This window comes from Bubalus bubalis, chromosome 12 (assembly GCF_019923935.1).
Source record: "Bubalus bubalis isolate 160015118507 breed Murrah chromosome 12, NDDB_SH_1, whole genome shotgun sequence".
Taxonomy (NCBI): Eukaryota; Metazoa; Chordata; class Mammalia; order Artiodactyla; family Bovidae; genus Bubalus; species Bubalus bubalis.
Window position 1 is genome coordinate 105,522,379 of NC_059168.1, and position 11,086 is coordinate 105,533,464.

At 58.8% G+C, this 11,086-nt stretch overlaps 1 protein-coding gene and 1 long non-coding RNA gene across 5 annotated transcripts; one reads left to right on the plus strand and one right to left on the minus strand.

Moving 5' to 3' along the window:
* Nucleotides 1-431: 431 nt before the first annotated feature.
* DPP7 (dipeptidyl peptidase 7) lies at nt 432-4,468 on the minus strand. 3 transcript variants are annotated; one of them, XM_025262173.2, is made up of 13 exons: nt 4,238-4,468; nt 3,732-3,845; nt 3,513-3,568; nt 3,259-3,422; nt 2,897-3,032; nt 2,740-2,821; nt 2,371-2,537; nt 2,154-2,214; nt 1,641-1,759; nt 1,361-1,517; nt 1,159-1,223; nt 888-958; nt 432-788 (listed from the first exon to the last, which is right to left on the minus strand). In XM_025262173.2, exons 1-13 carry the CDS (start codon nt 4,317-4,319, stop codon nt 680-682), a joined length of 1,383 nt encoding a protein of 460 aa, XP_025117958.2. In that variant the 5' UTR covers nt 4,320-4,468; the 3' UTR covers nt 432-679. The 3 variants fall into 3 exon arrangements, with proteins under 3 accessions (XP_025117958.2, XP_006062602.3, XP_044782503.1); XM_006062540.3 differs by having other exon boundaries at nt 3,513-3,652; nt 4,238-4,407; XM_044926568.1 differs by lacking the exons at nt 1,361-1,517; nt 1,641-1,759 and having other exon boundaries at nt 3,513-3,652.
* Nucleotides 4,469-5,011: 543 nt separating this feature from the next.
* Nucleotides 5,012-7,403, plus strand: LOC123328676. Of its 2 annotated transcripts, XR_006543678.1 has the most exons (3): nt 5,012-5,993; nt 6,140-6,303; nt 6,400-7,403. It is a non-coding gene; the product is annotated as an uncharacterized LOC123328676 (long non-coding RNA). The 2 variants fall into 2 exon arrangements; XR_006543677.1 differs by having other exon boundaries at nt 6,140-7,403.
* Nucleotides 7,404-11,086: the final 3,683 nt, after the last annotated feature.

The window sequence follows — 11,086 nt, forward strand, 5'->3', positions numbered from 1 at the left end:
GTGAGGCTGCCATCCCCCTCTTGCCCACGGGCCCAGCGGGGCTTCTACCCACGCGTGAGCAGGGCCTGCCTCTTGGGGCTGCCTGTGTGCAGAAACCAGCCGGAGGGCCCACAGTGTGCCCGCCACCACCCCGCAGCCCAGGAGCCGCTTCAGCAACGGTTTGTCTGGACTCTGGACCACAGGCTTCGTCCTTGACGTTCCGCGGCCCGGCGGGGCACAGTCGGCCCAGTGAAGCAGATTGCCCCCCAGCCTGGGCCAGCCTGGCCCCGAGCAGGTGGACTTGGGGGCCGCAGGGTCCACTGCAGGAGCTGGGGATGGAGAGCACGGCTGAGAAGGGTGGGGGGTCACTGGGGCGGCCGTTGGTTGTGGACTCTCGGGTTTTCCTGCCGTGGTAAAGGCCCACACGCCCTACGCAGGACAGCACGCGGAGCTGAGGACTCTGCTTTATTCAACAGCCACGTTGAGGAGGTGGTGTGAGCATGCCACAGTGCCCGGGGCCTCCGACGGGACGGACAGGACTGGACACACCTGACAGGCCAGGAGTGTTTGTCCAGGGCCTCCTTGGACAAGGCCCTGCCCACCCTGGCACGGCTCCAGCTGCAGGACCCGGGGCCTGGCGCCTGCCCCTGCCTCGCCTCAGGCCCCAGCCGGTCGTCTCTGGCCCTGCGGCGGGCAGCCTTCAGCCCTGGAGCCCCGTGGGCCTCGCTGCCTCCACCCACTTGCCGATGAGAGCGGCCTCCAGCCTGCGGGCCTCCACCACGGATGCAGGGTCGTCTGGGTGGGAGCCTCTGGGGGCGGGCAGGGAGGTGCTTAGCTGGCCGGCCTTGAGCCCTGCCGCCCTCGCCCGCCCCGACCAGGCACCGCGCCCCCTCCCCAGGCGGGCGCACCTGAGGTCCAGGTGGTGCGCCCCGCCATGGATGGTGATGGCGAGCACGGATGCACTCAGGTTGCTCTGGATCTGTCGTTGGAGAGCCTGTGTCAGGGGCATGTGCCCACCGCCTGCTTGTCCCAGCAGGTAGGATGCAGCCCCCGCAGGGGCTTGAGGAGAGTGGCCTCGTTAGAAAGGAGAGATGACCATGAAATCTGCTCGGAGACAGGGAGCCAACGGAGCGGGAGGAGGCAGCGGTGCCAGCGGGCCCGGGCTCCCGCGCAACTCACCCCTCCCCGCGCCCAGGGGTCCAGGTCTCCGTTGGAGAAGATGATGTTGCTGGCAGCTGTGAGGTCTGAAACGGATGGAGGGAGCATGGTAGGACCGGGGGCCCCCCTCACCCTGACCCAGGGGCTGGGTCCCGGAGCCTGGGAAGGAGCCTGCTCAGTGCAGTGGGAGGAACTGCGCCCCCACCCCTGCCGTGGGCCTCACCGCCCCCCCCAAAGCTGGTCTGCAGCCAGTCCTGCCGTGGCCACACGCCCCACGTGTCCAGGCAGTACTGCCGGCGCTGGGCTTCAGTGAAGGGCAGCTCAGGGAAGAGGTCGGACACGTTGTTGCTGGAGAACGTCAGGCTGATCTCAGTGCAGGCCTGCGGGACACCGCACTGACCAGGCCGGCCCACACAGCCCCGGGCCCCCGGCCCCCTGCACCCGGCCGCCCCGGGCCCCGGGCCCCCTGCACCCGGCCGCCCCGGGCCCCCAGGGCCCCGTACCTGGTAGTCCCAGGCCTTGGCATCACTGCCCAAGCCACAGCCCGTGGGGTCGGCACAGGCCTGGTACTGCAGGTAGATGTCGTAGCAGGGCTCTATGCCGGAGGAGTTGTACACCAGCCCTGAGGGAGAGGGCTGCTGGGGCCAGGGGCCTGGACATCCACCCTGTCTGCTTAGAGGGGTCCTGCAGGGGTCAGGGCTCTCGGGCCCAGTGGATCCAGCGAGGACCGGGTATTGGTCCCAGGGGGCGGGCTGTGCTGTCCGCTCCGTCCGGGTTGCTCAGGGCGGCGGGACAGCCCCCCTGACGTGCCCCCTCCCAGCAGGGTGGGCTGGGGCGGGGTGTGTTGCCCTTTGCACTGGGGGCCTTCCAGAAGGCCCTGGAGCTGTGCTCCGCAGGGGGTGGCCACTTCCTCCCAGGGGCTCCCCACCCCACACCGCCCTCCTGGGGCCTGGCTGCCGCCCACCAACTCGGGGCCCCCGCACTCAGCACCGGTCTGGGCAGGGGGGCAGACGCACCGGCCAGTGCGCGAAGCCCCGCGATCCTTGAGCTCTCGCTCAGCAGCCGGCTGCAGGCAACCTGGGGGAGCACGGAGCACCTCAGCAGCCGCGCCACCCCACCCCTCCCTGGTCCCACGGCTGAGCGGGCACAAGGCCCCGGGGCAGGCCCGCTTTGAGCACCCCAGGGTGGATGGGCCCCTCCCCAGGTTCTGGGCAGCAGGGGCAGGTGACGTGCCTGGACGGGGTGGGCAGGAAGGTGGCCCACAAAGTCAGTGGCGTACGGGTAGTCCATCATGGCCAGCACGGTGAAGGCGTTCCGGGCGAAGCCGAAGAGCTGGGTGAGGTCCTTTGGTCCGGAGAGGGGCTGGCAGGTACCGAACTCCTGGCTGACGACGTGTGGGGCTGTGGGGGGACACAGACCTGAGGGGGCTGCTGGGGGGGACACGGCCCTGTGGGGGCTGCGAGAGGGGGATGCGGGCCTGTGGGGGCTGCGGGAGGGGACGCGGGCCTGAGGGGGCTGTGGGAGGGGACGCAGGGCTGAGGGGGCTGTGGGCCCACATCGGGAGGCGGGATGGTGTTGGTTGGAGGGGGGCAGCCGCCTCACCTCCCTGCTGGAACAAGTCCCTGATCTGCCGGAACGCATCCTGCACAGCCCGGGCACACTCAGGGCTCTGGCCTTGGAAGTCCTGCAGGAGGAAGGCCGTGGCTGCACCCACCAGCGGGGCTGCCCGGGGGAGAGAGGGGCCAGGGCCTCGGCTTACCGCGGAGACGTCCTGGAAGAACTGGTAGGGGTCGCCGAGGCCTGCCGCCGAGACCACAGGGGCACTGGCCGCCAGGGCCCCCGCCACGAGGTGTGGGTACTTGATCCTCAGGTAGGCGCTGAGCATCCCCCCGTAGCTGGTGCGGTTGCAGAGTTAGCCCGGGGCACCCCCAGCGCCCCGTCGCCTTCAAGGGAGACTCGGCAGCCTCTCAGCGTGCAGGCTGTGTGGCCGACACCCACGTCCTCTGCCTTCCCAGGGCCTCCCGCCCCGTGCCCCCCAGGACCCGACACGTCCAAGACCCACAGAAGTTCTGAGCAGGGCCAAGTACTCTTGCTGGGGAGAGAAAGGAGACACTGACGCACCTGCCGCCAAAGGCGATGGCCGGGGCATCGGGGGCCTCGAGCTCCTGCCGGAGCGCCCGGAGCAGCCCTGCGAAGTCAGCCAGGGCCTGCTCCACCGTCAGCAGCTCCGTGTACCCACGCCATGTGGACCGCTCACCGAAAGGCAGCGACTTTCCGTAGTAACGCTGCAAGCAGGTGGGCGGCAGGGGTGGGGGGCGCTGACTCTGAGCCCCTAGAGCAACACCCCCACAGCCCCCGGCCCGGCCGGTACCCACGTGTTCGGCAAAGACGACAAGGGCCCCCTGCTGCGCTGCCAGCTCCAGGATGAACCCTGAGTTGTTGGCGAAGGACCACACATCCCCCTCGTTGCCGGTGTAGAAGAATATGGGCCCCTCGCCCCTCTTCCAGAACTTCTCTGTTGGGTGGAGGCGGGTGAGGGGTGGGGGAGGGTGCCCCCCTCGCCTGCAGCGGGCGCTGTTCCCGGGGCAGCTCACCTGTCAGCAGGAACCGCTGGAGAAAGGTCTTGTTCCCAAACCTCTCAAAGTTGAAATGGTCCAGAAGCTGCTCAAAGTAGGCCTCCTGAAACTCAGGGTCCTTGGGTCTGTGGGCTAGAGGGCACCATGCTCAGTGGGGTCGGGGGAGCCATCGGGGCCATGGGGGACAGGGTGGGGGGTGCCGATCGAGGTGGATGGGAGGGAGCCAGGCAGGGGGCACGGGGATTGGGGGTCTGGCAGGGGTCGCGGGGGTGATGGGAGGGAGCCGGGTGGGGGTATCGGTGGATGGGAGGGAGCCAGGCAGGGGTATCGGGGGATGGGAGGGAGCCAGGCAGGGGACACGGGGATTGGGGGCCCGGCAAGGGTCGCGGGGGATGGGGGTTGGAGCCCGGGGATGAGTGCAGGGGGCCTGGCACGGGTTGAGGGGGGTGGGGGGGGCCTGCAGGGGTCGCGGGGGATGGGGAGTGGGGCCCAGGGCAGGGATGGGGGCCTTGGGCCACACTTACCCCTGGCCTCCAGGCCTCGTGGCTGCAGCCCCAGCAGCAGAACCAGGGCCCAGGGCAGGGTCGGCCAGGGATGGGGGCTCATGTTCACTTTGCCCGGCAGCTTCGGGTCAGGCGGTTGGGGTCACATGACCAGAGGAACCCCTCACGTGACGGCTTGGGCGGCGCTGTGAGCAGCACTTCCCTACCCACCCAGTGCCAGCTTCCCGGCCCTTCCGTCTGCGTCACCGTGGAGACAGTCACCGTGGGGGCACGGAAGTGGGCTGAAGGCTCGAGGGTCCGTGCTGGGGCGGGGGTGTGCCTGCCCAGCCTCCCATCCTCCGTGGCCACCGCCAGCTCGGGCGCCATGCCACGCGCGTGTGGGTAGGAGGTGACCTCCCCACCGCCCGGCTGCTGCCCAGCCCCCTCCCGGCCCTGCCGTCTCCTGAGTGAGGCTGGGGAAGGCCCGCCCTTGAGGGGGAGGAAGGGAAAGTTAGGAAGATGGAGCTCAGCGGGAGGACAGCTCTTGAGCCCTGGGGCGAGGGGTGGGGTCAGCAGCCCTAGAAAGGAGCCGAGCTCCTGAGAAACCTCGAGGGCCGCGCAGCCCGCACAGGAGCTGGGGCCGCTCTTTCGGACGCCCAGCTGGGATCCAGGACCCTCTCTCACCCCCTCAGGCCAGCCCCTCTCTGGTGCCCTGGTACCCAGAGGACAGAAGGGCCCCCACTGCCCTGGTGCCAGTCCAGGGCCTGGAGCGGCCAGCCAGGCCGAGCGGGCGGCCCTCTCGGTCTCAGGCCGGGCTGTGCGGACTGCAGTCCTACTGGGGATGCGGCCTGTGAGCCGGGCCCAGAGCGGGTTGGGGGTGGTTGCCCCGCACGGGCGGCAGAGGGGAGGGGGCGGCCTGTCCCCACTCCCGGGACGGTCCCAGCCCGCGGCCTCTGCCCAGGCCTGGCCTGGTGGGTGATGGGCCGCGGAAAGCAGAGGGCCTTGGGCTGGGCAGGGAGGGAGCGCGTGCCCCGCCCCGCCCCCTCAGCGCAGGCCCCAGCTGTGGCTCCGTGTGGTGACAATGGCCGCCACCATGTGGCTCCGCCCTGTGGGTGTGGCCTCCCTGAGGTCACCCAGGGCCTCAGCACAACCGCCCCAGTCCCTTCCCCGCAGCCCCATCCCTACACACCCTTGGCTCCCTCGTGCCCCTGTGCCCCCACCCCCCGTCCCCATGCCCCTGTGCTCCCGTCCCTGCGTGCCCACGCCCCTGTGCTCCTACCCCACCGTCCCCATGCCCCTGTGCTCCTACCCCTGTGTGCCCACGCCCCTGTGCTCCCGTCCCTGCGTGCCCACGCCCCTGTGCTCCTACCCCTGCGTGACCACGCCCCTGTGTTCCCGTCCCTGCGTGCCCACGCCCCTGTGCCCCAGCCCCTGCGTGCCCCTGCCCCTGTGTCCCCGTCCCTGCTTCCCCGTGTCCCCGTCCTCTTGTCTCTGTGTGCCAAAGTGGCCCTGTTCCCGCGTCCCCTTGGGCCTGTTCCTGTGCTCCCGGCCCTGCATCTAGGGGCGCCTGTCCTGTGTTGAGAGGCCCCCCTCTTCAAGGAGGAGTCCCTTCCCATGGACGGCAGCCTCTCCTCTTGTCAGCTAAGAGGCCGGACCCCAACCCACCGCAGGCCCACCGCATTCCCCCTGCAGACGCTCCAGGTGGCTCCCCCACGCCTGGGTAGCAGCAGGAAGTCCCAGAGAGAAGCATCTGATTCCTCTGAGACTCCGGCCACGACTTGTGGCCCTGAGCACACAGGTACGTCTGGGGGACCAGATCCCTTTCCCCAACTGCCCCGGGCCACTGACTCTGGGGACAAAGCTGGGACCTGATTCCCCCTCCACAGCCTCTGGATCTTGGAGCCAGGCCCAGCCCCTTACCAGAGCCTACCCTGCCCCTTTCAGACCTCAGAGCCGCCAGGAACCAGAGGTGGGCACTTGGGATGCACAGAGAGTCCCAAAGTAGGCCCCAGGGCTCTCAGCTCTGACCCACTCAGCACCTGCAGTTAAGGCCACGTTCATCTGTGTGTGTGAAATTATACGCTTTCAACCACATTTAAATATCAGCTGTAAGTTCATCCATACTGTCAACTACCATCGTTCTCTCTCAAACTTGCATCTTCCCACACAGAAGCTCCTCACTCATTCAACTCGTCCTCCCCCAGGCTGCTGATGCTGCACTCATCAGTCACGCCTGACTCTGAGGCCCCGTGGACGGCAGCCCGCCAGGCTCCTCTGTCCATGGGAGTCTCCAGGCAAGAACACTGGAGTGGGTTGCCATCCCTTCTCCAGGCGATCTTTGTGACCCAGGGGTCGGATCCGTGTCTCCTGCACCGCAGGTGGATTCTTTACCGCTGAGCCACCAGGGAAGCCCTCCCCAGTCCTGGGATGACCTCTGCTGTCCTGTCTCTATGAGTCTGCTTATTCTAGAGACCTCATATAAGTAGAATCATACACAACTTATCTTTGTGTCTGGTTTCACTGAGCACCAAGTCTTCAGCGCTCACGCATGATGTAGCCTGTGTCAGGATTTCCTTCCTTTTTTCCAGGTAAATATGAGTCATATTCCATTCATGGACAGACCCCACTGTGAAACCCACTCACCCAGCAGCGGACACCAGATTGTCTCCACCTCTCGCTTATGTTTAAAACGCTGCTGTGAATTTGGGTGCACAACGATCTCCTCAAGACCTTGCTTCCGTCTGGGGGCGGGCACACCTGGAAGTGGGCTTGTAGGGCCGCATGGTAGCTCCGTGTTTCACTTCTGAGGATGCTCCACTCTGTTTTCCATGGCATTTGCACCGTTTACATTCCAACCAGCGGTGCACAAAAGTTTCAATTTCTCCGCGTCCTCTCCAACACTTGTTTTGTTCGGAGGTAGCATTGCCACAGTGGGAGTGGTCTCTCACTGTGGTTTTGATTGGCATCTTCCCGACTAGTGACGCTACCTTTTTGGGCACTTCGTGAGCGTGTGTAAGTCTTCCTTGGAGGAATGTCCCGATGGGCGGGGGGGCCGGGGGCTCCCCAGGGAGGCCTCAGCGCTCTCAGCTGTGACCTAGGCGCCGCCCGCAGTCGTGTGGTGTGGACATGCGTGTACATGTATTAGATTGTATGTGTATTAGATTATACGTATAATGTGCACGTTTAACATAAAAAGCTTTTTCGTTTATTCATTGTTGTGTTTTTTTGTTTAATTTGTTTTTTTTTTTTTTGAGTTTTTTCGTTCGTTGAGGAATTTCAAGAGTTTTTGTTCTTGAGTTTTAGAGGTTTTAGAAAGTATATTCTGGTTATTAAACCTTTATTGGATTTGTCGTTGGAGACTGTCTTCCCCCGTCCTGTGGGGCCTGTGCACTCGGGACAGTGTCCTCCCGTGCACAGAGATTATTCTGACGACGTCCAAGCAAACAGATGGGGGAAAATGGAAACAGTGACAGACTTTCTTTCTTGGACTCCAAAATCACTGCTATGACAAACCTAGAAGACGTATTAAAAAGCAGACACGTTACTTTGTCAACAAAGGTCTAGTCAAAGGTGTGGTTTTTCCAGTGGTCATGTATGGGTGTGAGAGTTGGACCATAATGAAGGCTGAGCCCCGAAGAATCGATGCTTTGGAACTGTGGTGTTGGAGGAGACTTGAGAGTCCCTTGGACTGCAAGGAGAGGTCAGTCCTAAAGGAAATCAATCCTGAATATTCATCGGAAGGACTGATGCTGAAGCCGAAACACCAGTACTTGGCCACCTGCTGCAAAGAGCCGACTCACTAGAAAAGACCCTGATGCTGGGAAAGACTGAAGGCGGGAGGAGAAAGGGATGAAATAGGATGAGATGGTTGGATGGCATCACCGACTTAATGGACATGAGTTTGAGCAAGCTTCAGGAGACAGTGAAAGAAAGACAGGGAAGCTTGGTGTGCTGTACTCCATGGGGTTGCGAACAGCTGGACACAACTGAGCAACTGAACAACAACGACAAAAATCACCGCAGATGGTGACTGCAGCTATGAAATTAAAAGATGCTTGCTCCTTGGAAGGAAAGCTATGACAAATTAGATAGTGTATTAAAAAGCAGAGACATCACTTTGCTGACAAAGGTCTATCTAATCAAAGCTATGGTTTTTCCAGTAGTCATGTATGGACGTGACAGTTGGAGCATAAGAAAGGCTGAGCACCGAAGAATCGATGCATTCAAACTGTGGTGCTGGAGAAGACTCTTGAAAGTCCCTTGGACAGCAAGGAGATCTAACCAGTCAATCCTAAAGGAAAGCAACCCTGAATATTCATTGGAAGAACTGATGCTAAAGCTAAAGCTCCAGTACTTTGGCCACCTGACTCACTGGAAAAGACCCTGATGCTGGCAGAGATTGAAGGAGGAGGAGAAGGGGGAAACAGAGGATGAGATGGTTGGACGGTATCATCAACTCAATGGACATGAGTTTAAGCAAACTCTAGGAGATAGGGTCGGACAGGGAAGCCTGGTTGTTTCCTGGGGTCACAAAGATTGGACATGACTTAGCGACTGAACACCAACATAGCTGTGAGTTTATTTCTCGACTCTCTCTTGTTCTCCGTGACCTAGGTGTCTGTCCTAGCCTTAGGAAAACACCACACTGCTTTGAATACTGTGCCTTTGTAGGTAGGGAGTCTTGAACTTGGGAAATGTGTGTCTTTTTTCTTTTTCAAGATTATTTTGGCTATTCAGGGCCCCTTGCAATCCCATATGAATTTGAGGATTGACATTTCAACTTCTGCAAAAAAAAAAAAAAAAGTTGGAATTTTGATAAGGATTGCATTGAACCTGCAGGTCACTTTGGGTAGTATTGACATCTTAAAATTAAGTCTTCCCAGGACTCCCTTGGTGGTCCAGAGGTTAGGACTGTCCACTTTCACTGCTGGGGCCAGGTCTGATCCCCTGTTGGGGAACTAAGATCCTATAAGCTGAGTGGTGCAGCCAAAAAAAAAGGCTTTCTACCCGTGAACAAGGGATATCTTTCCACCTACTTGGGTCTTAATTTCCATCAGCAATGTTTTATAGTTTTCAATGTACAGTTAAATCACCCCCTTGGTTAAATTTGTTTTTGGTCATTCTTTTAGATGCTATGTAAAGTGGAATTGCTTCTTTAATTTCCTTTTGAATTGTTCATTGCAGGTGCATAGACACGTAGCTGATTTTTTGTCTGTTAATCTAATACCCTGCAACTTTCCTGAATTTATTACCTTTAGTAGCTTTCTTAGAGACTCTTGTGTATGTATCTCACAGATATTTTCTTTGGTTACCAGGGCGAGTACACTAACCATCTTAAGTTTATAACAATGTACTTAAGTAGACGACAACGTCACTCTGATCACATACATACACTGTGCTTCAAAACAACTCCATCCTTTCTGCATTACGCTGTCATTGCCAACTACATATTCACACATTTGTGCACAATACCATAAATCTGTAATTGTTGTTCATGCATTTGTCTTTCAAATCCTATAGTAAATACAAAGTGGAGTCATAACCAAAAATATAATGCTGGTTTTTATACTTGCCCATAGTTTTGCCTTTATCCGAGACCTTTATTTCTCCCTGTGGCTTGGAGGTACTATCTAATGTCCCTTCACTTAAATCTGAAGGGACACCGTGAGTATTTCCTGTAGGGCAGGTCTGGTGGCAACAAACTCCCTCAACTATTGTTTATCTGGGAATTCCTTTGTTGTTGAGTTGCTCAGTCATGTCTGACTCTCTGTGACCCCATACGCTGAAGTACCCCTAACCCTGTTCCTCATCTCCCAGAGCTTGCTCAAACTCATGCCCATTGAATCAGTGATGCCCTAAATTCTTCATTTTTGAAGGTCAATTTTGCTGGATATACGATTCTGGTTGACAACTCTATTCACCCATCACTTTAATTATGCCATTGACTTCTGGTTTTTATGGTTTTCTGTTTTAAATTAATTGTTTTTGGTTCTGGCAGGTCTTAGTTGTGGTGTGCAGGTTTAATTGTGCACAGATCCCCTGCTGCTGCTGCTGCTAAGTTGCTTCAGTCGTGTCCGACTCTGTGCGACCCCGTAGACAGCAGCCCACCAGGCTCCCCGTCCCTGGGATTCTCCAGGCAAGAACACTGGAGTGGGTTGCCATTTCCTTCTCCAATGCATGAAAGTGAAAAGTGAAAGTGAAGTTGCTCAATCGTGTCTGACTCTTAGCGACCTCATGGACTGCAGCCTACCAGGCAAGAGTACTGGAGTGGGGTGCCATTGCCTTCTCCACAGAGATCCCCTACAGCTACAGAATCTCAGCTCTTGGACCAGGGAACAAACCCATGTCCCCTGCATTGGAAGTCAAATTCATAACCACTGGGCCACCAGGGAAGTCCATCTCTATCATTTTCTGATGAAAAGTTATCTGTTAATATGAAGATGGCTTTTATATAGCAGTCATTTCTCTTGTGCTATTTTCAAGATTCTGTCAACAATTTGATTATTAAAGTGTCTTGGAGTGAGTCTCTTTGACTTGATTCTTGGAAGTCACTGGACTTCTTGGATTTGTAGATTCATATCTTTCATCACATTTGGTAAGTTTTTAACTATTTTTTCAACTATTCGTTTTTCCCTGTTCTCTTTGCTTTGAAACTACCATAAGGCACATGTGGGACCCACTAGGATGGGACTCCAGAGCTCTCTGGCCTCTGCTCACTGGCCTTTGTTGTTTTCTCTGCTCTTAACACGAGTTCCTCTAGTCATAGACCAACTCCAACTCGTTCTTTCTCCTGCCGGCTTGAATCTGCTCTTGAACCCTCTAATGAGTCTTAGTTACTGTGCTTTTCAGTCTGAGACTTTGCTTTCTGCTCATAATTTTCCCTTATTCTCA